Raw genomic sequence first — 26,759 nt, 5'->3', positions numbered from 1 at the left:
GCAGACCGTCTTCAGTGTCATGTGAGCATGATAGCTATTTATTAATCTGTATAGCTCATGGGCCAGTCGGTTTGTTTCTTTTTCTATTTGACATTAAATAAAGATTTGCTCTTATTGTTAAGATTGTTTGTTTTTCCCAAGCTTGCTGGAAAGTCTTTTATTGCTATTATCCATGCTTATGTATAGTTACCTGTTTTTATGAGGCTATCAAAGACCTTTTTTGTTCATTTCCATGATATAAAGATATATCAGCTGTAAATTACCTATGAATTAGTTACATACTGTAGTTGAATAAGCTTCAAGGAAGTATATTTTACTTGTGTCAAGTGAAAATATATTTCAAAGCTGCACTTAATTGCAAGCTATTATATTGTTTATTAAAATTGTAATGAAAGGTTTCTTTTACAGGCAAATTTGTAATGCAGTACATTCATGGTAGCGTGTAGGAAGTATGAAATGTACAACATAAAGCATCAGGTATTCACACCAATGTCTGTCATCTCTCCCCTCTGGTGACAACCTCTAACCCTCTTGTGCTACTAGACAACATAAGAGGTGACACTAAGTAACACTTTTTTGCATGAATTTAGCTTTCCAGCACTGTTCACACTTATGAGCGAGGCCACCACTTACATCAGCAATGACTCACAAAATCAAATATGATTAGTGTGATGAAGTTAGCCTTTCACGTAGTAAACACACACTGCTTGTGTGATCCTATCAAAGATATTACAGAATGTAATTGCATTTGCCCCTCGGCGGTAGTGTTATTAAACATGCAATGGCCAAATTTGAACACTATCCTGTTTCACAGGAGCCACAGCATTTGATTAGAACACAAAATCATAGACATTACAACACATTTAATGTCAGCACACACTCTTTTCACATTAATGCACATTTTTGCCACCAAGTGTTGTTTATGTTGGATTTTGTACCATCAGTTAGATGATTTACTCATTCCAAGATGTGCTGTATACTGATGCTCCACTAATGTGACTTGAAAGACAAGACAAATATATTATTGTATACATTTTCTGCTGTAGGTAGGAAAAATAAAGCTAAAGCATTTAGAATTTTAAAAACTGTCTTAAGCTGTTCTCATGCTGTAATTAGAAACTTCATGTTTTGATGAGATTTCAAAGAGTCTGCATTAATAACAAGGATCACTGAGATACAATCTTACTAATCTTTCTAGGTAAAATACATATATGATAATGAGTGAAAGCTGATGTCTGAGACAGAGTGGGATGGCTTTTATTAGTCAGCCCACTCCATAATAGGCACATTTGTAAGAGAGACACTCCAAATTTAAAAGGTACATTTTGGACTAAGACAGAGTCTCAGAACATACAAGATCATATCTTTTATTGTGCAGCCAGTTGCATTCAAATGTGCAATTTCTAAAAATGCAGTGCAAATTACAGTAGCAAGTAAACATGTCAGGTTATAATATAAAAGCACAGCACCGTTAGCCACTGTACAACAGTGTCACGTGAACAGCTGCATTTGGCTTGATATTCCTGAAAGAGAAAACTGGCTGGTTACTCTCAGCCTTTAAAACCTGCATTGCGTGATTGGCTTAATGCATATCCTGTTTCAAATATCTTTTATTAGAAGCAAGTATCACAGTTGTTGCAAATTAATAGAACTTATGCCCCCTTTTTCTCTAAACAAAACAAGACAAAACAGACAAAACAAAACAAAAAAAACCCAAAAAACACCCACTAGGAGCCCCGGTCCCCCGACTGCCAAAAATTTATATTTTCCCAAGATATGCAAGTAAAGGGTGCCAAATTAGTTCAAAATCTTTCACATTGCCATTCATGGTATATCTTATTTTTTCAAGGTGAAGAGTATTTGTAAGCTCTGCAAGCCACATCTTTAACACAGGAACCTCTTTGCCTTTCCAAAGCTGCAGGATCAGTTTCTTTGCGATGATCAATGCATATGAAATAAACCTTTTTTGAGAATGTTGTAAAAGGTAAGTGTGACCTCCCTGTGTTAGATCAGGTCGATCGGCTTAATGCATATCCTGCTTCCATTTTTCTTCTTGACTTCATTTATGTGACCACAAAAGAGTAAAGTTGAGAATTACACATAGACAACATAGAACACAATTCCACTTCAGTCCAAAGTGTCTGACATTCATATAGGATGAATACACTGACCTGTGAGAGGCATCCACAATCAGTAACCTATGGTATTTGATGAATAGAACAAAAGCTTAATGCATTTCTTTACAGAACAGCTTTAGCCCTAGGATTTGCTACACTAGATAAATGCCTAAGTCCACATTAAATAGCAAGGAATGATGGCTGTTAATAGTAAAAAGTTATATCATTAATAAACATCTTTTCCTGTCTCTGTAAGATTTATACTTTCTAATAAGGTACCAGCAGGCTTCTATCATTCCACAAGCTCTTCCTGGGCTTGCTGTGAATATATCCAACATCTCACGCCTCATTAAGAGATATTTATTCTATGCCATTTTCATTGTTTTGGGAGCATCAGCAGCTTTCTGTTTTGTTGCCATCTTGCTTCCTTCTTGCTCAGTCTTCCTCGACAGTCTAGGGCTACCAGCAGCTTTCCTCCCAGTCTGTGGGCTGGAGGAGCCTGCAGCCATCTTGCGCTGAAGCAAGGGACTCCTGGAGCTCTTTGGCTTTGCTGGTGTCAGCAAAGAGTCCATAACTTTCAGTGACCGCAGGCCAAGTAGACCACAAAAGTAGTTACACTTGTGCTGAGAGACAAACTGTTCAAAAACTTTGGGATTCGCTTCGATAGATAAACCTTGATGCCTGTAGCAATGCAAAACAGAGAGCAAAGCTAAATGTAACAGACATGATTCCTATAAATGTAAATTACCTGTAAAATGAGGTGTTTGCAGTATAATTTGCAGAAACGACGCAATTCAAATAATACTGACCCTGTTGATTTGACTGAAATTCCAACACCGGTGATCTTAGTGTCAACACCTGCAAAATGACACCCCAAAATTACTTGTTCATGTAACATAGTCATATTGAAAGATGTACAATTTAAATACCCTCTGCAGTTTTAGAAATGTGAAAGACAACATGCACATTTTCCAAACCTCACAACCTAAAATATATCAAAATAAAATAAATGTCCGTATTGGGCCTGAAAGTATCTGGAATACTGTTGCTACTCTTTCAATTTAAATGTTAAAACTGAAATATCCTTTCATTATTGCAAGCATAATTTTAGCCTATGAGGTCATGTATGTAAGCAATATTTTCTTCAACCAGTTTGAGCTTCATTTGCTCACTGGACCTTTATTATACTGGAGAATTGAACACAAACTTGTTAAATGTGAATCTTATGATGTGTGGTAAGGTGGGACATAAGTAGATAAGGTGGCCTCTGGTAATTTTCTGTGCCAAACCACAGACATATTCCAAATTATAGCAAGTACAGGAAAAACACAAAAGTATTACTTATTAAATATTACTCTGGCTTCATGTGTGACCATACCTTCAAGTCGAGTGAATAGCAGATTTCCATTGGTCCACTGAAAGATCCAGTGCTGCAGGGTACAGCACTTCTGCTCCACCTCAGAGCCAGTCCTCATGTCTATTCTGCCAGTATAGTCCAGGTCAGAGAATTTCTGATACACTCCTGTGAGATCTGTCTCCACTGTGGTGTATGGTACAGCGTTTGCTGGTCGGTACATCAAATAGACTGGAATCACCCTGTTTAACAAAGATTGTCAGGGTGTAGGAGATGCTTAATGGTCCCTGTTGTATAGATAGATATACAAAATTATTATAACTTTTTCAAGAAAAAATAAAGTGTACTCACTCAAGAGAGGGACCAAAGTTTTCTATAACTCTTGTCTCTGCAGCAAAGATTTTACAGTATTCCCGAGCCAAGTTCTGAATTTTACATTCCTGTATGTAGAACATTGGAGAATAGCCAATAAACATCAGCTCCACCGACACCATTTATTCAGTCTTTACTGGATTAGTGCCATAGTAATCCTATTAAGGTGGCAGAATTGACACCTGATCCACTTTAATACGGGAATTGCTGTTTATTGAATGACATATTTATGAAGGCATGAATAAATTATGACATTAGCCCGTTCTTATATACCTGCTTCATGATGTCCAGGTTTGCATCTATAAGACAGCTGTCCTCTTTGCCTCCATAAGCGATGGGGTTGCATACTTTAATGATACATGTGTTACCAGACTCAAACACAGGCTCCAGACCGTAGATGACTTTTGCCCTCCAGACTTTATGAGAACAGCCATCTCCAATATGAGATTCCTTCATCATTATGCGACCAAAGAATTTGTTGCCCCAGACACCAGAATCAGCCACTCCCTTGCTGAATATTAGGGGTGTCATTTCGATTTCCTCCCCAACTGTATTCACAAGTTTTTAATGGTGATAGTTAGAAAAGAAAAGCACAGGAAAAAAAATGTTATCTTAAGATGTGAAATGTCATCTTACCCCCAAGGTCCTCGCGTATGGACAGTCCAGTCAAGACTGCAAAATAATAAGAGAGAATACAGAAAAGTAATCATGTTGCAGTCAGGGAATGAAAGGAAAAAATTAAGTATCTAGTATTCCAAAGTTATTTTAAAACAGTACATACTATCTGCACTGAGCAGAATGTCTGTGGAGTCTGTCCCATAGTCATTTGTGATTGAGCATCCGTAAACACCGGCATCTTTGGAAGACGCCTGAACAATGGCAAGATTGACCTGGGCTTCATCCCCTGCTCTTGAAGACATACAATTAAGAAATAATATAAAAATGTTTAAGAAGACCTAAACTTACAGTACATATTGAAAGAATGTAACATATTTCCAAAAAGATCACTCTGAGAACTTACTTTCTTTTAACCTGAGTAATCTCCACCTCATTTTTGTACCATTTAATAGTCGAGTCACTGAGAACGTTGAAAAACTGGCACCACAGTTTCAAGTGTCCAGAGGCATCTGCAAAAGTTTCAGCCCTAATCTTACGGATAACTTGAGGAGCTGGAGAGAAATAAAATTAAACAAACAGACACATTTTTCCATAAGTGCCCAGTTTTATAGGTTTTCCTATACAAATTAAATAGCAAAGGTCTGTTATAGGTACTATAAGAACCAGCCTGTATACAGAAAATGAATTCATGAAAAGGAGAAAGTTCTAGTTTTGTTAGATTCTAATAAGGAGGTTGTGAATCACATCTCTCTGATGACCTGCAGCATGGATTGCTGCCTTTCACGGTGTCTTGTCTGATATGGCCAGAAAAGATGCAATAGTGGCTTTTCAAAAGTAGTAAAATACAAAAGTACTAAAACATTTCCTTTGCCTCACATGAGTGAATTCTGATAAAGCATGAGACCTTCAGGCCTTTTTTTTTTTTTTTTTACCTTTGAATGGGTTACGCTTGTCCTTCTCTTCAGGTTTCCTTTCAGTTTGAATCTCCTCAGCAGGCAGCTGGCTGGGTGTTTCTGATGCCATCTTCTTTCTGCTCAAGATGGGTGAATGCCTTTCTAGTAGAGAGGTTTGTTCACCTGTGGGCTGAAGTGCAGATGACCGTCGTAACACGCTTGGAGATACAGAGAGGGCCACAGCAGTTGTGGAAAGCTTGCTGCTCTGCGTAGATGCTTCCCTTTTCAGAGTCTGGTTATCAGTTGCTGATGTGACCTCTGTGGTATCTTCAGGTTTGGCCTTGGGTGTTAGGATTTTGCGGCGAGCCCCAGAGGCCAGCTCTTGTGGAGTAGCAGAAGGGATGGGAGAAACACAGTTTCTTTTCTTCAATGATGGGCTAGGTTCTGCAGTTTGATTGGCTGTGGAGTCTGACGGTAAACCTTCCTTAACCTCCTTGAGAATAAGTGGAAGATTATTCCCTTGAGTGTTAGACCCAGTTTCAGAGTGAAACCTTTCATTACTTTGCAAAGAACTTGTATTTGTGTACTGCTCTTCCATTTTGCACTGATCAGAAACTGTTGTCAAATCCCTTTCATTTGTGCTGCTGAGCTTAATTTCTGGAGTTAACTTTTGTGTGAATTGCAGGTCTTTGCCTTGAACATGTTCATCTTTGGTACGCTCCGAATTTATTATATTTGCCTCTTGAATACTTTGCTTCTTATTTGTCACTGTAAGTGGAGACTCAGGTTCCTGACTGGCAGTTCCAGATAGATTTGAAAGTGTACTGATCAGTTTGACTTCAGAAGTTAAAGAGGGAAAATTTAGTTTGGCTGTTGTTTGTTGAGAAACAACAACAGAACAATTTTCTGGCTGAACTAGAATTGAAGGTTGGATTTCCTTGCCAATATCCATGGCACCTCCATTATATTTTTCAACACTTCCGTGAAGTCCTGCCATGACTTTATTTGTTCCACTGTCTATAGCAGAGATGGGTGGCATCAAAAGAGCCTGAAGAGGCTGTGATGTTGCACTTTGAGTCTTAGATTGCTCGTAGTCTGTTTTATGAAGTTGATGATAAACCTCCATAAGTGTTGCCTTTATGGTTGTGGGGGGTGACTCGTCAACGCCTTTCTTATTTTCTCTTTTAGGCATGAACTTTTTCACCTCCAGCGTTCTGTTATCTTGTACTAATTCCTGGCGTGCCCTTGCTGTTACACTCTGATTTTGTAGTAAGTTAGAATGGGGTGGTATGTCAGATACTGGATTAGCCAATGTTGATTCAAGAGCTTTTATTTGTGATCTTAAAAGTTCAGCAATAGAAATTATTTTTGTTTCAGGTTTTGAAATTTCTTGAAAACCTTTGATGTGTTCTACTGAGGTTGTGTTCTCTGTGCTTTTTGTTAAGTGCGAGGGAGAGGTGTCATTTATATCTTCCATCAAATGTTTTAAGTCTAAACTAGATTTCTTCACCACTTTTGATATGTGCTCTTTCTGCCCAGTTTCATTGCAAGGTGCATCCACAATGATTCCTCCAGTGTATTTGTTCCTTGCATCTTTGCTCTCTTCTGTTTTCGTTTGTTCAGTCACATTTACAGCAGCAGTTTCAGTTTCCATCTTAACTATCTTCTCATTTGGATTGTCACTCTCAACCAACAACTTAGTGAGCTCTGCCTTCTCATCATGTTGTATTTCTGTCCCTTCAACAGCTTTTATAGTTGTGTTAACTTGACTCTCCAGGATACTGAGCGAAATATTACACCCTAAAGCGTTCTCACGACTGACAGGGCTTTTGAGGGGTGACTTCTGTACTTTTGTGGAAAGAACTTCATTTGATGCCTTGGAATGATCCCATGCGTCCTGTGTCATTGTGTCAATGGCTGTTTTAAAACCACTATGCAAAAGAGGGGTCTGGATGTCATCTGCCACGGTCGGCCTTTCTATTGCAGTCTTTTGTTGTCGCGAGCTGACCATACACTGGTCTGGTGGTAGCTCAAGGCTGACAGGTGCATCATTCCTGTTCATCTTTGTGGGATCTTGTGTAACCTTGGGACATAATACAAGCACAGATTTTCCAAGCTGTAAATACATATTCCCTTATCCCTGGCTATGCTGGTCATGGATAAACACATGCAATTTTTATCAACAGCAACGGTGTAACCAGCAACAAACAGGGAAAGGAATGAGAAGACCTTAGGACAAAGAGAAATTTATGAACTGGAGAAAAGTTTAAGTGTGTTAATCTGCTCCATTGCCAACGCCAAACAAGAGTTGAGTTTTAGTCGATTCTTGAATTGATAAATAGGTTAAGAAATATTGCTCATCATTCAGTAGACAACTTGTCAATATACTGGAAAACCTCAAAGAAGTGTGATTTCAATTAAGCATAATTAATAAAGGAAAACATAAATATGGTATAAAAGCATGTTTGTTGAGAGGCAGTTATTAAAGTCTGCTAGTGAACTGAACCATGGATGACATAAGCCTTAATATGACCCAATATAGTCTAGGATATTAAGCAATACTGTGCCTCAAAAAGCAGCCTTTAGTCTACACAATCAAGAGAATTACTCTATATTTCTGCTTCTTTCTCTTATCCTCTTTGCAAGTCTGGTATGGGAAGGCCTGTTTAAAATGAAGGTTGCTATCCTGCACGCAAGACTGGCCTCAAAGGAATGCAAATTATTTCAAGTGCCGCTCCAGCCATTCAGTGTTTTGTCTCAGTCATAGGTGCCGTCAGTATTCAGCTATGCATTAGAGGTTGATGTGATTGCGTAAGCAGTATAAAGACTGACAACCAGTGATAACTTTGTTTCCCAGCCAGTCATTTATTTATTTTTTAATGCAGTGAATTAAAATGAAAAATTTTGTTCCTATCACAAATACTTTCATTCAATTGCAAGGAATGATAAAACTTTTGAAGGATGACACTTTTTTGTTTTCTAGAAAAGGATGTAAAGAATGGGATGTGATAACTGATCCAACTCTGCATCATTTTAAGCTGCAGCTGGCAGTGAAATATTGACAGGAAACAGCTAACCAAAATCCATTTGCCAGGATAGTTGGCTTACCGAATAACATATTACATCTCAGCTATTTGATCTGTGCAAAAACATTTTACAAATCTTGCTTTACTCATTCGCAGTCTTTCTGCTAAGTTAGACTAACTGAGAGAAGCTTTGATTTAAAGACATGAGAGTTGTGTCGATCCCTCAATAAACCAAAGTGTAGGCTTCTTCAAAGTCATTACTTTAACTTTCTGGTAGTCTGCTTATTTCTTGTAATAATGTTTCAAAGAATAATAAAATTGTTTATATTTAAAAATGTAGAAAATCTCACTTTCAGACCTTTAAACTTAAAACAAAATCAGACCCACTACATCAGTATATCTACTGCAACTGTCAACATGTGCGTCATTTAATTCTTGTGACCCAGTGGGGGATACTTGTAAAAGCTGTAAATAGATTTTGGATGCCTGTGTTAGTGATGGGACTGATTTTGGCAGCACAAAGCACTCATGAGCTCATGTGAAAAGGTTCCCTCACCTCACTTGGCGTGGGTAGTTGAGACGCAGGCCCCTTTTTTTGGCTGTGGCTTGTTTCCTTCTCAGACAGCTGGTGTCCAGCCGGTTTACATGGATGCTGAAATAAAGCAGTCCTGCTGTCACAAGGTGTATCCACTGACTCACTGTGTTCGTGGACTAGAGATCCATCAACTGAAGGCTTTGTCTTTACATCACCATCCATGATTGTTGCGTGAATGTCCTCTTTTAATTTGGTTAGGAGTGTTGATCTAACACTTGACAGTGGCTGTGTTGAGGAAATGTAAGGTATTTGCTGTTGTCTTTTCAAACTTTCTTCTGTACCATTACATCCAATTTTTGGCTCATGTTTTGCAGCATTTTCACCTTCGGTTTTTGACCCAGGATGGCGTGAAGAAGCAAAAGCAACAGGGGACAGTGGCACAGTGAGTTGCTCTTTCTTTGAAGCCACTGTTACCTCTGTACATATCTTTTCATCCTGTGACAGCCTTTGAGGAAACACTGCCACCTCTGATGCATATTTCTGATCTTCTTTTATCATGTTTGTCACTTCTGAATGTGTAATTGATGAACTAGAAATAATCTCTACTTCCATAATCTCATCTGAATTCCTCTGGATCTGGACTGACTCTTTACAGGTCAGAGCTGCAGAGACCGAGGGCTCATCTTTCAGCCTTCTCTCCTCAGACACTCTCTCTGCTAGACCGTCTGCTTTTCCAGCTTTTGCACTGTTGGAAATTTTAATCTTTTTCTTGATAAAGGGAGCTTTCGTTTGGTGTGTCGTAAAAATCTTCTGGGGAGCGTCATATAAACATTTCTCAGCCTTACTGCCAGCATTATTAACAGGCTCTCCTTTAGATAAACTAGACATTGTGCCATTAGGGATTGGGACTGGCTTTTCTTTAACCTCCTCCCCAGGGGCCCCTTGTAACCTGGGCTTTGTCTCTAGAACAACAGCTTGATGGTTCTCCTCGTTACCATCATCCTCCATTGAGCTTGGTGTGCTAAGAAAAGCCTCCATTGTCGAGCGGCGTTTCCTCTGTGTACGATCGGGACTCATGGTTCGTGGTGGCTCCTGGTTTTCTTTGCCTTCTGCTTCCCTGCGTCTGCTCTCAGCCTTCTGTTTGACCTTGGCAAAGTAACGCTGGTGGATTTTGAACTCGTTCATCTCACCCACCTCCAGAACACCAGAGCAAGAAACAATACCTTTACTGTTGATGGCTGAGGCCTGGTATATAGCTGCATCCTCCACAGTGCACCTGGAAATTAATCAATATCACATCAAGCAGCAGTTATTGGAAAGGAAAAACATTTTAGATGGCAAAGCTATTATTTGAATTTTCTTTATATCTCCTTTGTGGATCTCATCAAACAGCATTTTCAAGTATACATACTTGTAAATATGCAGGGAATGATTTTGTCCATTGTGGAATATTTCATATTTAGGAAGTCCACAGTATCTATCCAACTGCATGTCGTCTTTATACCACGTGACCTGAGGGGCCGGGTATCCTAGAAAACAAAACAAACAAACAAAACTGCAATCATTTGTAAATAGATACTGGAATACCATAGGTCAACAATATAATTTAAACTGAGACATTTTAATATTTCATAACATGTATTAGCTTATTTTGATTTTGATGGCAGAAATATGTCTCAGAAAGTTGGGACAGGGTCATGTTTACTACTGTGTAGCATCTTGTTTCACAATACGCAAAATGTTTTCAATTAATGAAAAGTCTGGACTGCAGGCAGACCAATTCAGCAGCTGGAGTCTTCTACTACAAGGCCATGCTGTGTTAGATACAGTGTGCAGTTTAGTACTGTCTTGCTGAGATAAACTGAAAAAGATACAGTCTGAAGGCTGTATATACCTTTCAGCATGCTGACTTCCCAGATGTGCAAGCTGCCAATTGTTGATTTTTGGAAGTGTTTCTGAGATCATACATCTGGATCATGCAAAGCTGCTTCATGGCCTAAAGATCACAGGAATCCAATATTGATGTTCAGCCTAGCCCCTTGTGTAAAGATATTTTTCAGATTCTCAGAATCCTTTGATAATATTATGTATTGCAGATAATGACATTTTTACAGAACTAACAATTTTATGTTGATGAGAATCAGTCTGAAATTGTGCTACAATTTGTGGATACTGTTTTTTGCAGATTGGTGAAGCTCTGCCCAATCTTTGCTGCCAACAAACTGCCTCTCTATTATTCAACTTTTTATACCCAGTCATGTTTTTGACCGCTTGCGAGTTAACCTAATTAGTTTCTTCTCTTTTGTTGCCCCTGTTCCAACTTTTCAAAGATGTTTCTCTGCCATCAAAATCAAAATGAGTCATTTAACCACCCATCCACTTTTTTTTTTTTTTGCTTTTCCTTGTCAGGGTCACGGTGGGGCTGGAGCCCATCCTAGCCACCAGAGGGAGAGAGGTGGGGTATACTCTAGACAGGTCGCCAGCCTCACGCAGGGATAGCAGAAAAACTAATACACATTAAGATTTTTCATTAAACTGTAAAATGTCACAATTTAAACAATTAATGTGTTTTCTATTTTTAATGTGAATAAAACATGGGTTTATGCAATTTGGAAATCATTGCATTTTCTTTTTAACTTAAATTTGACAGTTTCCCAACTTTGTCGGTGTTCAAAAGGTTTATCTTTGTATTATTCTTGTCTTTGACCTTCTTTTAAAAAAAAAAATGCAGCATAAGCACAAAAACGTACAGTGCATTGTTTTTTTTAGATTATTATTTTTGTTTCTTTGTGCTATATTTCAGTTCAGTTGCTCAGATGTATGGAGTAGGCAATGCTTACCTCTAACCACACAGGAAAACTTCACGTTTGAATTTTCGGACACAGCTTTTGACTTCAGGGTAGCTTCAAAGGACGGCTGTGTTTCTTCAGTTAAATGAGCAATCACACTGCAGAGTGTGCTCCTTACAAGAAAATGGAGTTGGTCAGTCATGGTACTTATTTGGATTCATATGTCTTTTATCATTTAAAAAACCTTGTTTATTGGAGTTTTTTATCTTTTATATATTGGGCTTGATTGTTTGTTAGTTTTTTCATATCATTTAAAAGAAAGTCCCAAGTCAAAATATATGTAAAATGATGAATGTAAGAACTGAAATCAAAGGCCAAAACAGTTGTGAGTTTTGGAGGCAAATACAATTAACTTTTTTTTAAATAAAATGTTTCTTTGATCTTTCACTACAGTATTCAGTATAAAAAGCTTTACATTTAGCCCATATTTACATTCATTGCATGAAAAATGTGATCGTCCAAAGATATGAATGAAATATGAATATATGAATGAAATGATAAAGGCTTGAGTATTAGATCAGTGTACAGTCAGGTGAGATCATTATGCTTCACTGAATATTACTCATGATTAATAAACAAGGCACTAAATGTTATACAGTTGGTACTATTATTGTTTTGAAGCAAACACTAAACAAGATATTGTGAATATATATACATTTAGCAAAACAATACAGATGGAGAACAGAAAATTAGATTCACTAATGATTCAGTAACTAAAATCAGGAACACAAATCACTGGTAATTCTTGATTTTAGCTTTGGTAATACACTAGATATGCTAAGTAAAGGACATAATCAGTGGTCTCTGCAAAGTTCAGCTGAGGCTGACAGAGTGAAAGTTCCCCTAAAGCAACAATGCAAGATAACTGGCAGATAATGTTACTCGGTTTGTCCTGCGTCAGTAGTTTAAAGAAGAACAGCAGTTTAATCAAATATTACACAAGATTAATTAAAAAAGGGGACCTGAAGAGCAACACCTACTTGTGCTATAAACAAATCTTCCCATGCAGACGCTGTCGTGTATGCTTGATGTGAAAAGGGGCCAATGGTGCATAGCTGAGATTGTGCTCTTAATAAGCAGTTTATTTAAACTCTGCCGTCCATGGCAACAACAAACAAAAAAACACCATGCAACACATGCTCATCCCAGGTTAGGTAAAACCCTGAATTATAGATATATTATAGAATAAATACATGCTGGGATCATACATACTGCATGTTCCCAGCAGAGATGGTTCAAGTGGAAGGACAGCACCCTGAGTTAGTCTGGATTCTGTACCTGTTTTCTGGCCTCACATTAGAGAGGTAGCTGCAGCCACCAAGGCGGCCGCTTCCATTGACATCTTCCCCATTGGAAGACCGCCCATTCCCATTAGACGAGCGTCTTGTTGTCCTCCATGAAGTCATTTTCCACCAGATATTGTTTTGTTGCCAAGAGAAGAGTTTAAACTTTAAAACAATAAAGTTGTAAAACATTAAAAACAAATGTTGTATATTAAAAACACAATTATTCAGCACAAGAGATGCTAGGTTAAGATATACTTTACATCTTCTGCATGTGCTTATCCAGTAGCTACATAAACAACATTCAGCAGTCTATTTTACACAGTTAACTCACCATACACAAGTTTCATTCCTTCCTTTGACAGACACCCCACAGCAATGGCTTAAGGCACTGCAATTTCCAATCAAACATGAGCATGCGTAGGTTCCTGGACTATTTATAGTTGGCCTGCAAATAGGCACAAGAGCACATCACACTTTCCAAAACTCATCTTTGTAGCTGTTTTATAAAGAGGGGGGAAAAACTCTAATGGATTCACCAAATATATATCTTAGGTAGAGAAATAAATGTAAAAAAAAATCAAGAAGATGCTTTAAAAACAAAAACAAAAGAAAAATAAAACAAAACATTTTCCATGTCCAGATCTGTTAGTTCACCAGATACCAGGAAAAGAATTTAAAGAAACATGGTTAAGTCTTTTTTTCTCATTCTGTTATTAGTGAATTGCAGTTTCGCAAAGACAAAAAAGATTTTCTCTTTGGGTATCCTCTGTCCAACTTTTTAGCTGTGTTTACAGGCTGTGCTAAAGAATCATTTGAGCCTGTCAGTCAAAAGGATGACGCCTTTAGTTTTGAGTGCATTAACATGAGCAGCACATTCTTACGGTCACGTAGTTTCCTATTTAAAAAGTGTGGCGTTAGGAAACTCTCGAGTATAAGTAGAACATAGCAAAAACAGCTTGAAGTCAGCATGCAACAGCATTTAGCCCAGTATTTCCCAGAATCACCTCTTGTAAAACCATTTAAATATATATATGTTTATTCAAGACAGTGAAGTTTGCTAAGTTCTCAGACATGTATTGTTCAGTGGCTGACAATTGCATTGTGTCCCCAGAGGAAAAGCAGTAGGAATAGAACAGCCTTATATAGGCAGATCCCACTGACTCCCAAAGAGATATGGGCTCTAATCTTCATACAAGGATGCACAGACACATCTACACACACTTTGCTGCACACACACAAACAGAGAGAGAGAGGGAGAAAGAGAGAGAGAGAGAGAGAGAGCGAGCATTTATGAACAAGTTCATTTAATTTTTATTTATTTAGTCAGACTAATGTGGTTTTATTCTTCAGGGATTCAAGACTGATTCAAATACTTGGCTCAGTCTGAAAACAAAATGCTGGGACAATCTCAATATTAAGCAGAAATTAAATTAACTTGCAAGGCTGATAACCGGATGCATAAGTGACATTAACAAATGTTTTATTTGTCACCTATATAGACTTCTTCCATGATAAACACACTCCAAACCCCCAAACTTGTCTTTGAACTGACTGGCACTGATACTACTACAATGAGTTACAGCTTCCCGAGTGTGTTCGTCCAAGTTCAAAGGTATCAAACTGCATTATCTCTCGGGTTACTACGTATGCTCATCATATTACACATGCCTGCATGACTTCCTTTCATCTATTTACATTTTTCTGTTCCATCCATTCGTCATATTCTTTTGTAGCTCCCTGCCAGGGCCGTGACGCAGTGATTTGATTTAACAACCTAGATTAAATTAAGAATTTAATTTTAAAAGAACATTTTTAAATGGAATATGTTAAGACTCTTGGAAGCAATGGAAATTGAACACACAGTTGGGCAATTCATTATGGATTCCATTAGTTATAGCATACCACGCACACACACACACTGGTGACTGACATGTATAGGCTGCAGGATCTTGTATTTGGCTGTACGTCAGTCAGCTGTAGAGAGGCTGGAAAACACAGTTGCGTGTTGTGGATATTCTCCATTGGGGTGTATACAGAGTGATGAAAGCACATCAGGGCGGTGAAACAGAACAGAAACCAGAAGACTCTGTCATGTGACTGTGTTTGAACATGTATCCCCTTAAGCATGTAGGAAACCTGCTGATGGAAGAGGAATTTCCAGTATATAATAACTGGAAATAAAAAAAAAAAGAAACATATATTTATGCTTCTGGTCAAGTGGAGAAAAATCTTAAGTACACCAGTTTATCTGCCTGCAAAATTACAATCCACATAAAAAATAAAGACCTGGTTAGATACCAGCTAAAACATCAATAACCATTCCAAGGTTTTCTCAGAAGTTTGTTTTCCTTACTATTTGGAACATCCCAGGAATGTTATGCCCTGTCCCATGTTAAGGTCTTAATCTCTCTCCAAATCTCAGTGCACATGAGGTCTGTAGTGGAGTGCATGATTTTAGCATTGCATGTCTATTGCCTCATGTTTTGCCATTTATAGCTCTTCACAAAATCCTGTAGTGGCTTAGTGGTGCAGATTTATAGGGGGGCTACTAATGATGCTCTCTGAGATCACTACCTCTGGCTTTGTTTATACCATTATCTCTTTTGCAAAGATAATTGTGCTTCTATCAGAAATAAAAGGGGGGTCCTGTGGGGCAAATGTAAATTGTTATAATCAGTCATTAGAACCTGTGTGGTAATGGACATCCCACGACAACAGGACCATTGTCATTCAGGATGTGTACAGAGGGGTGTGTGCGTGTGTGTCCCCGATGGTGACAAACATAGAGCAAAAAAACTGAAGCAGATTGGACACCCATCAGCTCTTCAGTTTCACTGTGGCATTTATTTACCACCTCTATGGACTTCTAATAAATAGTGACCTTTCAGCACGTGTTCATGAACCTTTTACTCACAGCTTCCTCTTGTCCTTCAGTGTTTCTCCAATTATAATGTCATTGGTACAACAAAAGAGATAATTAGATTTTTCTTTTAAAAAAAAAAATTAGCTTCACTATTCTTCCTCAGCTTAGTCTTACTTGGCCACCAAAGAACGTTACCCTTTGGTCTTTAACAAATAGTTATGACTGTTTATGTCCTTTTTTTTTGCAATTTAAGAGTTATAACATTTGTTTATGAATAGATGGTCTGCAGTTTGTCATGTAAAACCATATTGGTACCTTTGTATTGAGCAACAGAAATGTATGTCTGTTATTTGTCTGTTTTGAAGCCTATAAACAGACGGGCATGTTCACTGGTGTTGTGGTAATCCTCATAAAATGGTGATGTAAACTTACACTGACCCACTTGACCCACCGTGCAGTAGCTTGTATTGAGAGCTTTGCTAATCAAGTGTTAGATTGAACTCATATTATTTTGTAATGTAACCTAAAGAAGAACCGTTTTTGAACCTTGGAGAGCCCCTGTCCTATTATTATGGCCATAAAAATTTGTTGCATAAAGTGGGGATTAACTCTTTCATGTTGCTGCCTGTGGAGCAGCCTCCTGAGATAAATCACTACTATTTCAGCTACATGAAACACCAGCTGCATGGGAACACACTGTTCTAATTCAGCTGGGATGTTACAGTTCCCAGATCCAAGATGGTTTGAGTGGTGAGGTGACGACGTGGACCCATGGGGAGAGGGGTACACCCACGGACAAACAGGAGGAGCCAGCTATTCTTGGAATTTTGATTGAAAATTAATTATTCTTTTTAGGATTAAGGCTAAACATTTTCATAATATCAGAAAATGTTGGAATGCATGCAGGTACATTGTTGAATAGGTGATTTCGGTTCACCCAGGCTTGCTGAGCTCTGCTACGAAAGTTTACCGGAAGAGTGACCCAATGCCAAGTGTACCCCAAAACACCCTTGTACATTAATGCACAGTCAGAGAACAGATTGTTTTGATGTTTGACAGGTCTCTGTGGAAACTGAGCTTGGCTTTGTATGGCCGCCTGGCCTGCTACTGAGCCTGTGACATCATCCTCTGGTTATTCACACCAGTGTCAGCTCCAAGGAAGCAGAAACAGGAGAAGACTTGAGCTCCAAGAACAGCTGTGTGCCCCAAACACACTCACTTACATCTTTGCCTTTATGTCGCACAGCCCTGTTCATACTGACTTTCACCAATTGTGCACTGACACAATTAGTAATTGATTAACAGGCCTTATGTAATACTGCATCTCAAGCATAATCCTGATAAGAAAAAAAACTGATGCTCATTGCTACATTTAGAAAAAAAAAGGAAAGCAAAGTTTTAGGAATGAGGAAGCTGGAAAAATGAATTCCTTATAGAAAGCAGACAAATGACATTGTAGCTAGAATCAAATAAAATAAAATAAAATTTGATTGTTTTTATTTTTAATATTCATTGAGATTAATTGAGATTCAATATTATTCACCAAAAATATTAACAGATCACTTCTACTTTCTGTTTCTTTTCTGCAAAGAGTTAACATATAAAAGGTCAGATGTTCTGTGCTGACCACAGATACTCTAAAAATTTATTTCTTTCTTTCTCATTTTTATGACAGTTAAATTAACTCCATTACAAATGTTCCAAAACACATAACAGATTAAATCTTTAAATAACTTTTAAGAATATACTTGGGGGAATATTCTCTGTATACATGTACTTGAGTTGAGTTTTTCTTCAGGTATTGCAGCGCCATCTAGTGGGAATAACAGTACATAGACCTAGCAGTTTTAGGACCCACACATTTTATTACCGTAGTTAAGACACAATATTAATTTTCCATTTTGACATTTTATTAAAGAGCAACAATTTTGAATGATATGGAAATGACATAAAACTTTGCAAGCTGATAACATGAGCTGAAAAGATCATTTCACCTGTAAACAGTTGTCTTAGTTTTGAGTATATGAGACAGCTGTACGATTGGACACAATCTTCTGTGTAGTCACGTCCAAGTTCTAAGTGTAAGATTTTTTTATTTTAATGGCAGCAGATAGAAGACAGAAGTGTATGCTTACTATTAATATAGCAAGAATCTTATTTGACAGTGATACAATCTGACTCATAAACAAATCATATGTAAATTGTGTCAGTTTGTTTGCAAATGTCAACAAACTGACACAATACAATTGATGTCTGATGTCAATCAAACTGAGATGTTGGATTATCTTATCCAAGATTTAAAACTTTAAATTTTCCACTTTTCTTGATTTTCTATTTTTTTTTAGAACCATTCTTTCATTGTCCATAATTAATGTACTTTTTTCTGATGTGCTTCTTGAATTGTATGGTGGGCGAACTGACCGAACCATTAAAGTTAATGCATATCTACCATATTTACTGTCTGCATTAATTTTGTTTTTTAACTTAAGTCTATTTTTACACCCTTCTAACATGGAGACATTCAGACCTGCTTATTTTTTTCCCTATGTAACATAATAACAATTTGACACAAGGTTATTAACCTTTAGAAAACATGACCTAATCTCTGTGCAGTCTCTCACCTGACCTTTTTTAAATCCAAGAGGGACTTTTAAACACTGACATAAATACAACATAAAAAGTAACAATAATAATGATATAAAAAAATAACCAATGAAAATCCCAATAAAAACACAATATAGCAAACTGTGGACTGAGATAAAACTAAAGTACTGGAAAGATACCAAAACGTGAACATGATTTCTAATTACTTTACTTTTGCTTTCTTCTTTATCATTTCAATGATGGATGGAGCCTTCCGCTTTACACCTTTGAGCAAAACAAAAAAATAAAAACAAAAGAAGAAACAGAATTTAGTTGAAGCATGACTAATATAAAAGGACATAATGCTCCTGTATGTTTCTTGCAGTACCTTTGCTTTTGCTAGGTGACTCTGGGGATCTCTTGGCATAAGCAAGTTTCATCCTCTGAATATTTTTCTTGCTGATCACTTCGTGCTGTACAATGGGATGTGGGTAGTCTTTACCCACAATACATCCTGCTGCCTGCTGGATACTGCGTGGAGCTTTCCAAGGTTCATAGATATATTCTGCTGGGAACTTCTTCAGAAGAGGGAGGTACTTCCTGTAAACATAGGAGAAATGCTAAATCATTTGAAACGATACATGTAATGAATGTGAATTGTTTATGTAATACGTTTGGCTGATAGATCTTACCTGATGTAGTCTCCATTTTTGTCTGTCTTCTTCCCGAAGGCCACTGGAGAGTAAACCCTAAAATACTGGTGGAAGAAGGTGCTCGCTGATAGCCACTGCCAATTTCCAGCATTCAAAGCCCAGTCGCCATCTAATAAAAGCTGCTCAAACACCTTCATGAGCAGTGAGAAAATGTTACAGGTACCATACTGATTTAGCATATGTACTGCTGGACTCATGATAGAAAAAAAAAACACAAGTGTTGTGTATAGCTAATAATAATTACTATTAGTAGCAGTAGTATTGTAATATTTGTGATATTAGCAGCTGCAGCCTTTGCGAGCTGACCTTCTGCCCTTCTTCCCAGCTGATCCAGAGGTCTCCCCTAGTAAGGAAACAAGCAACAGCATGTCTGGCCAGGTGGTGGATCCAGCCCTCTTGCCTGAGCTGAGTCATGATAGCATCAATGAAGGGGTAACCAGTCCGAGCCTTTAAGGAGAGTGCGAAATAACAATGAATCATCTATGACACAGAAAATTAGATTACTCCACATTTAACAGCAATTGCATAAGTACATCAACATGAAAACTCCTCTTCTCGCACCATCAATTTTCTCTAGAGACACTTCATTCAAGGACTCAATCTCAATACCTCTCTCCAAGCAGCTAGATAATCAGGGTTTGTGTCCCAGTCCACCTGAGTACACACGCTGTTACCCTCCATCTTGTTAAAGCTAGGAATGCCCAAACTGGCTGTGTAGAAGAACTCTCTCCAGAGTAACTGGCCATGCAGAGAAACTGGAGGATCTGAGTGTTTATTCTGCAAAAATCACACAAGTCAAAGACAAAGATTACTGCAAATACAAGCACATTGCACGTACAGTGTCTCACCACAGGAATCACACAAGGAAAGTATTTGAAGTGGCAATGATTAATTCAGTTTCGTTCCTGTTGAAATGTATTAAACAATACTACAGCATAATTTTCCTTACCATTATTAACTACAATATCTATATGTAAAGTGCATCACTCACCCCTCTATACACCTCTGTGAGTCTCCACCAGAAGGTTCTGACTGATAAGCATCCAAAGGTGACATAGGGACTGAGAACAGTTGTACTGGGGCTCAAAGAGTTTGGAGAAGTCTGTGGCTTCTCAAAGCTGCAGACCCATTTCTGAAAGGCATACACAGAAATGTTTCAGAGAATGTAGGGATGTCTGTTGTTACAATCCTGCAAATAACAGGATGTAGATGTGAATCTAATTTACCGTTCTTTTCATATGTTCATCTAGTCTCCTGAGAGCCTCCTGTTCTCCTCCTGGAAACAGATCCTCTCCAAGAGGAGCAGTGTCCAGGCCGAGCTCCTCCAGTGTAGGAATCCCATATTCCTTCTCGTGGTTTTCTGAGGATGGTGTCTTTACATCTTTGACAGTGGGGATAGATTTAATCTAATCACTTCTAAATGTTGACATTTGCTTTTTAGATAAATGTCCATACATCATTGCAAATAACTTTGTCTGACAATTCAGTAACACTAGTCTGTTTTTCTGGTATTGTGATACCTTTCATATCGTCCATGGTTGGAGCAGGGATTGGTCTCTTAGGGGGACCAATCGTCTTCGCTATTGCTTGCAACTTGGTATAGGTAAGTGGGGGTTTTCCATTATTTTCCTCAATTATTCTATTAAGACAAAAAAACAAACAAACACACAGTCAAGAAATGACAACACAAGTAGCACAGAAAAAAAATCCCCTGTCTGAAAATGCTCAGCAAGATTTTTACCTTTCAATATTATAAAGAGTGTGTGAGACTTTGTAGATGACTTCAACTCCACGTTCTTTGGCCAGTGACGTCACTTTGCTGTCGCGCTGCAGGCTGTAGGGCTCTGTGTCATACTCATAGGTCAGCCTGGTTACTTTCCACTTGGTGAATAACTTGGGGAGCACATCTTCTGGCTTCCCTCTCACAACAAACAGCCTAAGTAGATTAAACATACCATAACATGACAATATAGGTTGATGGCAGCTGTCTGACTTTTTAAAAAGTGTTTAATGTTGCTGAGTGTCGACTGTGTCTCTACCTAGAGTTGAGCTTCCTGAGGCTTCCGTCAAGGTCCTTCAGCGCTCCAATGAGGAACCTCCAGCGGTTGATACCCACACACGCGTTGTTGTGGAGGTAAGGGTCCAGTATGAACACAGGGTACAGCTGCTTACAGTCCTTGAGAGCAGCCATCAAAGCTGGGTTGTCATGCAACCTGAGTCCCTTGCGGAACCAGTGAATACACGTGTGAGCCATACCTGCGGACACGTGAATCACAAACATAAGGCACCAAAACATCAAGTTAATGATCTTCAGTGAGCTTGTGTCAACGCGTCACATAAACTAACATTTTAAAAGAACTGATGCTGTAGGTTAACATCCATTCCTCCTCTCCACCTCATAAATTTCAGTTAATGGAGAGCACATCCTTACACAGACACGAAACCTCAGAAATGTAAACGACTAAGAGTTAAGATCTTTAAAACTACGGTAAATACAGCACAAATCTTAAACCAAACAAAACAACATTACGTTTCACAAAACAACATGATGATTCCTTGGAAGTTCTGAGCATCCGCTTAAATTTACACTTCAGCGGTAGAACCTACAGAAACCTCTAAACTGCAACTAACATGCAATGCAATAAATCAACGGTATGATAACTACAGGATATAATAACATTCAAACATTTCAAGCCAAAAAAAGAAAAACTTTACCTTCTTGGGGCTTTTCAACTTTCAACTGCTGTAGAAAAATTCAGTGTTTGGTAACAATCACATTCAGAGTGTTACAAAACAGGAAGACGTGTTACGTCTGCAGCAAGGGCAGCCAACCAGAGCGAGGAGGCTTAGCAAAACCACACGTGGTGCGGCTGTAGCAGTTTGTCGGTTTATCCACCAGGTGGTAATGTCGGGCAGACAATAACCGAAGTTATGCTCTTATAATGTCACACTAACTCCATTTGCTTCCGATAATTATTAAAAGTTGTGCAATGTATGTGTGTATATTGCTTATTTAAATCATATATCTGAAGCTTACCTCAATCACTAACAATAGCACCACTTTGACAAAGTTCCGGGGAGGGTTTACTAAAGACACCTCGTTTTTGCCTCTCTAAACCCGTCAGCTCATCGTAGCTCGCCGTGATCGTATAGTGGTTAGTACTCTGCGTTGTGGCCGCAGCAACCCCGGTTCGAATCCGGGTCACGGCATTGTGAAACAATGTCACGGCAGATGAGTTTCTTTTCGACTATGTAAGAAAAATATGTGGCTTCTTGATTATTTTTTAAAATTCCGGCCGTAAATGTGTACGACATGAAACAGGTCTAAAATACGTGGTAGTTCACTCGTTTCCTACCACTGGGAGTATTTTGGAAACCGTATCCAGCCACAATACAAAGGACTAGGGCCCTGTTTCCCCCATTGCACCATTGTAATTACCATTAAGCACCCCCAGAGAGAGACGTGGTTGAAGAAATTTGAGTTTTCTGTTTTCTGTTTGGTCCAAACTCATCCAGCCGAGATCTTTCTCTGTACAATAAGCTGATCAGTTGTAGGATAATAAATACCGCCTGTCCTCCGCTGCTCGTGAGCAAGGCATGCCAATCAAAGAATTATGTTGGGTCGCACTCGGGCATAAAAGCAGGGAAATAATAAACAAAAAATAACTTGTCATTTATAAATAGCCTGGCAGAAGCACAGATACATAAATATTCTACTTTCTGATAAACAAAGTGCATTTGAGTTTAACAGCTTCGTCATCTATAAACAATGCGTCTCTCTGACTACATAATTAAAGACTGGAAACCAACCTGTGGAGGTGAAGCGGATTGAATGCTAAAATATGCTGTTGCCTTCATGTTCTGTCGGAAATATCCATTTTAACACACACAATTATAAATTAACTGGAAAATTTGGCACGTGAGGTGTGACGTTGAGCGTAAGTATGTTTCGGGAATGTTCAGCTGACGCATTTCTTCTTTTATTGCGTTAGTTATTCGTTTATCACCTTGAATTAACTGAGCAACTTCTAAAACAGGACAAAGCACCTGCCTGTTGTTTTACTTGTGAAGCTGTGTTATTATTCCATGTGGATTTAGTCACGACTTGCGGCAGCCTATCGGAATTTCGACTTCTGTTTTTAACTCTGCGAAGGCAGCATCAGTTCCCGCTCTGTTGGCTGACAGATTCGCCATTCATCAACCAGCCCGCCCAGCACCATTGAGAGCGGCATGGCAACGGCGGAGACGGGGGGAGAAGGTGTGGTGAGGGGGTGACAGTTTAACCGGACCAGAGAGGAGCAGCAGCAGCAGTTACAGCAGTGTTCTCACTTCTCATTGACTGGAGAAACGCAGCACCCCGCTCAGTCCGCGCTCACACACTAATAAAACGATGCACCACCGCCGCCTGTCTGCACACGCGCTGCCGCTGACCAGGTGTTGGAGCAAAGACCAGGGACGCCGTTAACGCCTCAGAACATAAACTTGTATGTATGTGCTGTGTGCACCTCTCTGTGGTCCCGTTCGCAGACGATCGAGAAGATGCTGAGCCGACTAATGAGCAGCAGCATCAGGAGTCTGGACAGGGAATGCAATTGCACCGTGAGGCTGCTGGACGACTCGGAGTACACCTGCACGATCCAGGTCAGTGGAGACCAACATTTCCTGTTTCTCAAATCACCTTGTTGCGGAGGACGTGCTTTTGACACGTAACAGGGTGGCGATCAGGTAAAGTGACGTTTTCACCGCTCGCCCGTCATATTCAATGTGATGCTTGCAGGAAACATTCAGATTAATAGAGGTGTCATCTACCGCAGGTCCAATCATCTTCGCATTACACCTGATTGTATGTTTTATGGTGCAGCCTGTCATTGTGTAGCTGCGGATGTTAGGCTTTCGTCAGAGAGATACCTGTGTGGACATGCCATGATGAGCGCATGTGGTTCGTGCATTGCGTAGCAAATATCAAGGATGGCCAGATGACTCTATATGCCAACAGAAGGAATACACTAATGGTAAATAAATACAAAATAAAATATCAGCATGAGCTGTTGTTCTTGACAGCTTTTTGCATGCATTGATTAGAATGCATTATAAAAATAATCTGGATAATCTGATCTTGAACGATTTCAGTGGAAGAGACTGTCAGGATTTCTAGATTCTTTAGCTACATCAGCCAGTCTGGTTTTATCATAGAATGACAGAATGTTAGATGTTTATATACTAATTATGTTTATAGTTAGTGTAACCAACTCAGGTGTCATAGTCCCAAAGGTGGTTGACCTTCAGACTGACCTCATGTTTGGCTGGTAAACTGCACTTGTGATGAGAGGGATGTACATACATTTTTGCATTTGTGGTTGTTGTTTTGAGCCATTTAGAAAGTCTTTTATATCTGAGTCAGCTTTAACACAGAAATATTCTTTTCCAAATCTATATCGAGTATCATATTTACATTTTCAAAGAGTTCTGCAGCACAAACCTTAACGATCTAAAAATTGTTTGAGTTTTTAAAAATGTGAACATAAATGACAAATACATGGCTCCAAAAATTATTTCTCAGAAAATCGTATCTTATAGAAAAGGTAAAAAACAGAAGCCAGTTTCTTTCTATTGTGTACTTTTGCGTCATTAACTGACATTGTAAGTAAAATAAAAATCACGTTTTCCTTTAGTCTGAGTTACTTTAAATAAAATAAATTGGCACGAATAAAGGCAAAACATGATTGCAGTCAATAAGTGCACAGTTTGTTTATAATGAGTGAATGCAGGAATAAGAGTAAGTGATTAATGTGCACTACCTCCTCTGTAAATCAAGTGTGTTTGTGTCTTTTGTGTTGCTGCATCATTATAAAGTATGATTTGTGCGTTGTCTAACCTGGTCTTTGATTTGCTGGAGGTGCGTTTGATGCTGGAAGAGATTCCAGCGGTGCTGAATTAGAGATGACAGCAGAGAAAGGCCATCAACACCTGCTCATTTCTACGATCTGACAGCAAAGGCAAAGCAAGGCTTTCAGCATGTAACAACTTAAAGTGGCGGTGCTCAGGGGACAGATAAAATAGGGATTTTGCCAGTGTCAGGTCTTTTCCTATCTGTAAAAAAAATCAGCATTATCAACAAGTTGGGAGAAACATGAATGTTTTTCATTCAAATTATTCAGTTTTTTTAGTGTAGCATGTTGGTGAGTACTCGTTTAGATGACTTTGAGGCTGTCCTCATAGCTCAATACACATTACTGTTGAGAGAAAATGATGTGCTGAATTGACTTTTGACCAGCTTGCCAATTTACCTGAGTGAGTTTTAACATTACTGTTTAACAAGCAAAACACCATGTACCATTTGTTGGGACGACATGGTGTCCTTGTGCTTTCTTTTAGTTTCAGCCTGTACTTTTTCCCCTTTGACTTCTAAGCAGCTCCTTCCCCTGAGTGTGATTCAAAGTGTTTGGCTGTCAAGATATGCTGATCCCATCCTTTAAGCAACTGAAACCACACAGCAGGGACAGAATGCCTAATTTCTAGTGGAGCTTGTATTGAGAAGGATTAGCGCTCTTTTGGCGTATGTCATTATTTCCAGCATGGGAAATAATGACATACGCCATTATTTCACACTATGGGGCCCTTGATGAAGCACAACTGGTCTAAATGGAGACATAAATAGGATCATCGGCTTAATCAATCGTCTATTATTCACAACAACAATGCCATTTATTTGCTGACATCCGAATGGGTGAATGCAGTATTTAGGAAACTCTATTTTATGTCTTACACAAAGCACCTCTAAAGCTAAATAGACACTGGTGTTCACTTCATTTTGCATCGGAGTAAAGGACATTACAGTGTCCTTAGTGCAGGATGACATTATTGTGGGCTCAGGGAAATTGAGAGTGGATGGTAGCTGTCCTTTCCTGGCCCACCTTACAGAGGTGGCCCAGAATAAAGGGTCCTCGTGGGGCCCAGTGGTCACATTCTCCATTTAGCTCAATTAGCCTACACCTTTAACAGCTGCTGTTAGAGTGAAATCACATCTTTTGGGAACAATGGGAGATACAACCTCCATAATTGGGAGAATTTCTCAATGTGAAGACAAGCTAAAGTGGAGTAGGAGAAGGTGAAGGTGTCCTGTTGTTTTAACATGGACTTCTAACTTTGCCTGTCACTTGGCCAGGCCTGCCTACAGTATAATCAGACTGAAGAACGGAGAACCATGTTCACTCATCTGTCCTGTTCTGACAAGACTGTCCTTCACAATATTCACAGACGTCGCACATCCACAGATGTTTAAGCCTCAGCTCATGACTGAGCAGTTTATGCAGGGAAAAATTAGGAAGGTAAATGGTTGCTGTAATAAAAAGGTGGAAGGTGGTGCTGAAAACCCCAAATTTTAAAGAATATCAAGTTCAGTAACCACAGGATCAGGACTGGGACCACCTGTTGCTTATGAACCCCATCAGGAAAACTTTGAGATAGTTTTGAAAAAGCAAAATTTCAGCATTTAAAGGTAGCAATGGCCGTGCAGAAGGAGTAACCTAATGGACATATAGAGCTGTGCA

At 38.8% G+C, this 26,759-nt stretch overlaps 3 protein-coding genes and 1 non-coding gene across 10 annotated transcripts in view; 2 read left to right on the top strand and 2 right to left on the bottom strand.

Moving 5' to 3' along the window:
• Positions 1-363: 363 nt before the first annotated feature.
• Positions 364-13,493, bottom strand: alpk3b (alpha-kinase 3b). Of its 4 annotated transcripts, none has more exons than XM_005934546.3 (14): positions 13,382-13,493; positions 12,977-13,212; positions 11,756-11,877; positions 10,327-10,444; positions 8,937-10,191; positions 5,394-7,437; positions 4,865-5,012; positions 4,625-4,752; positions 4,480-4,515; positions 4,117-4,391; positions 3,823-3,911; positions 3,496-3,713; positions 2,927-2,975; positions 364-2,798 (listed from the first exon to the last, which is right to left on the bottom strand). In XM_005934546.3, exons 2-14 carry the CDS (start codon positions 12,979-12,981, stop codon positions 2,483-2,485), a joined length of 4,803 nt encoding a protein of 1,600 aa, XP_005934608.2. In that variant the 5' UTR covers positions 12,982-13,212; positions 13,382-13,493; the 3' UTR covers positions 364-2,482. The 4 variants fall into 4 exon arrangements, with proteins under 4 accessions (XP_005934608.2, XP_014193023.1, XP_042081828.1 ...); XM_014337537.2 differs by having other exon boundaries at positions 13,043-13,212; XM_042225894.1 differs by lacking the exon at positions 13,382-13,493 and having other exon boundaries at positions 13,043-13,363.
• Positions 13,494-17,758: 4,265 nt separating this feature from the next.
• Positions 17,759-22,036, bottom strand: cry5 (cryptochrome circadian regulator 5). Its single transcript, XM_005934537.3, has 11 exons — positions 21,925-22,036; positions 21,249-21,465; positions 20,951-21,145; positions 20,730-20,848; positions 20,436-20,590; positions 20,201-20,341; positions 19,819-19,986; positions 19,516-19,656; positions 19,189-19,340; positions 18,885-19,096; positions 17,759-18,781 (listed from the first exon to the last, which is right to left on the bottom strand). Exons 2-11 carry the CDS (start codon positions 21,461-21,463, stop codon positions 18,720-18,722), a joined length of 1,560 nt encoding a protein of 519 aa, XP_005934599.1. The 5' UTR covers positions 21,464-21,465; positions 21,925-22,036; the 3' UTR covers positions 17,759-18,719.
• A 311-nt stretch (positions 22,037-22,347) lies between these two features.
• trnah-gug lies at positions 22,348-22,419 on the top strand. The gene has a single exon. It is a non-coding gene; the product is annotated as a tRNA-His (tRNA).
• A 720-nt stretch (positions 22,420-23,139) lies between these two features.
• Positions 23,140-26,759, top strand: part of LOC102294880 (FERM domain-containing protein 5) — an 84,027-nt gene continuing 80,407 nt past the window's right edge. For 3 of the 4 annotated variants that reach the window (XR_001336754.2, XR_006054992.1, XM_005934536.3), the window contains exon 1: positions 23,141-23,850. Coding sequence is in view for 1 of the 4 variants with exons in the window: in XM_005934536.3 (XP_005934598.1) it covers positions 23,749-23,850 (102 nt within the window). In the remaining 3 variants the exon portion in view is untranslated. Of the gene's footprint in view, positions 23,935-26,759 lie in introns of all 4 variants that reach the window. The other variant, XM_042225885.1, reaches the window with a different exon arrangement.

Source organism: Haplochromis burtoni, unplaced genomic scaffold (assembly GCF_018398535.1).
Source record: "Haplochromis burtoni strain Fernald_Lab_line unplaced genomic scaffold, NCSU_Asbu1 Contig_187, whole genome shotgun sequence".
Classification (NCBI taxonomy): Eukaryota; Metazoa; Chordata; class Actinopteri; order Cichliformes; family Cichlidae; genus Haplochromis; species Haplochromis burtoni.
This window is presented reverse-complemented; position numbering and strand designations above follow the sequence as displayed.

What these genes read in the sequence shown, in the direction of transcription:
- cry5 (XM_005934537.3), bottom strand. Translation starts at nt 21,463, where the DNA reads ATGGCTCACACGTGTATTCACTGGTTCCGCAAGGGACTCAGGTTGCAT. An exon ending in ATGAACATATGAAAAGAACG is followed by an intron (nt 20,342 to 20,435) that starts GTAAATTAGATT and finishes TATGCCTTTCAG; the next exon opens with AAATGGGTCTGCAGCTTTGA. An exon ending in GCTGGGAAGAAGGGCAGAAG is followed by an intron (nt 19,341 to 19,515) that starts GTCAGCTCGCAA and finishes CTGCTCATGAAG; the next exon opens with GTGTTTGAGCAGCTTTTATT.
- alpk3b (XM_042225894.1), bottom strand. Translation starts at nt 13,239, where the DNA reads ATGTTTTACAACTTTATTGTTTTAAAGTTTAAACTCTTCTCTTGGCAA. An exon ending in CATTCCCTGCATATTTACAA is followed by an intron (nt 10,192 to 10,326) that starts GTATGTATACTT and finishes ATTAATTTCCAG; the next exon opens with GTGCACTGTGGAGGATGCAG. An exon ending in ATTTCAGTCAAATCAACAGG is followed by an intron (nt 2,799 to 2,926) that starts GTCAGTATTATT and finishes GCATTGCTACAG; the next exon opens with GCATCAAGGTTTATCTATCG.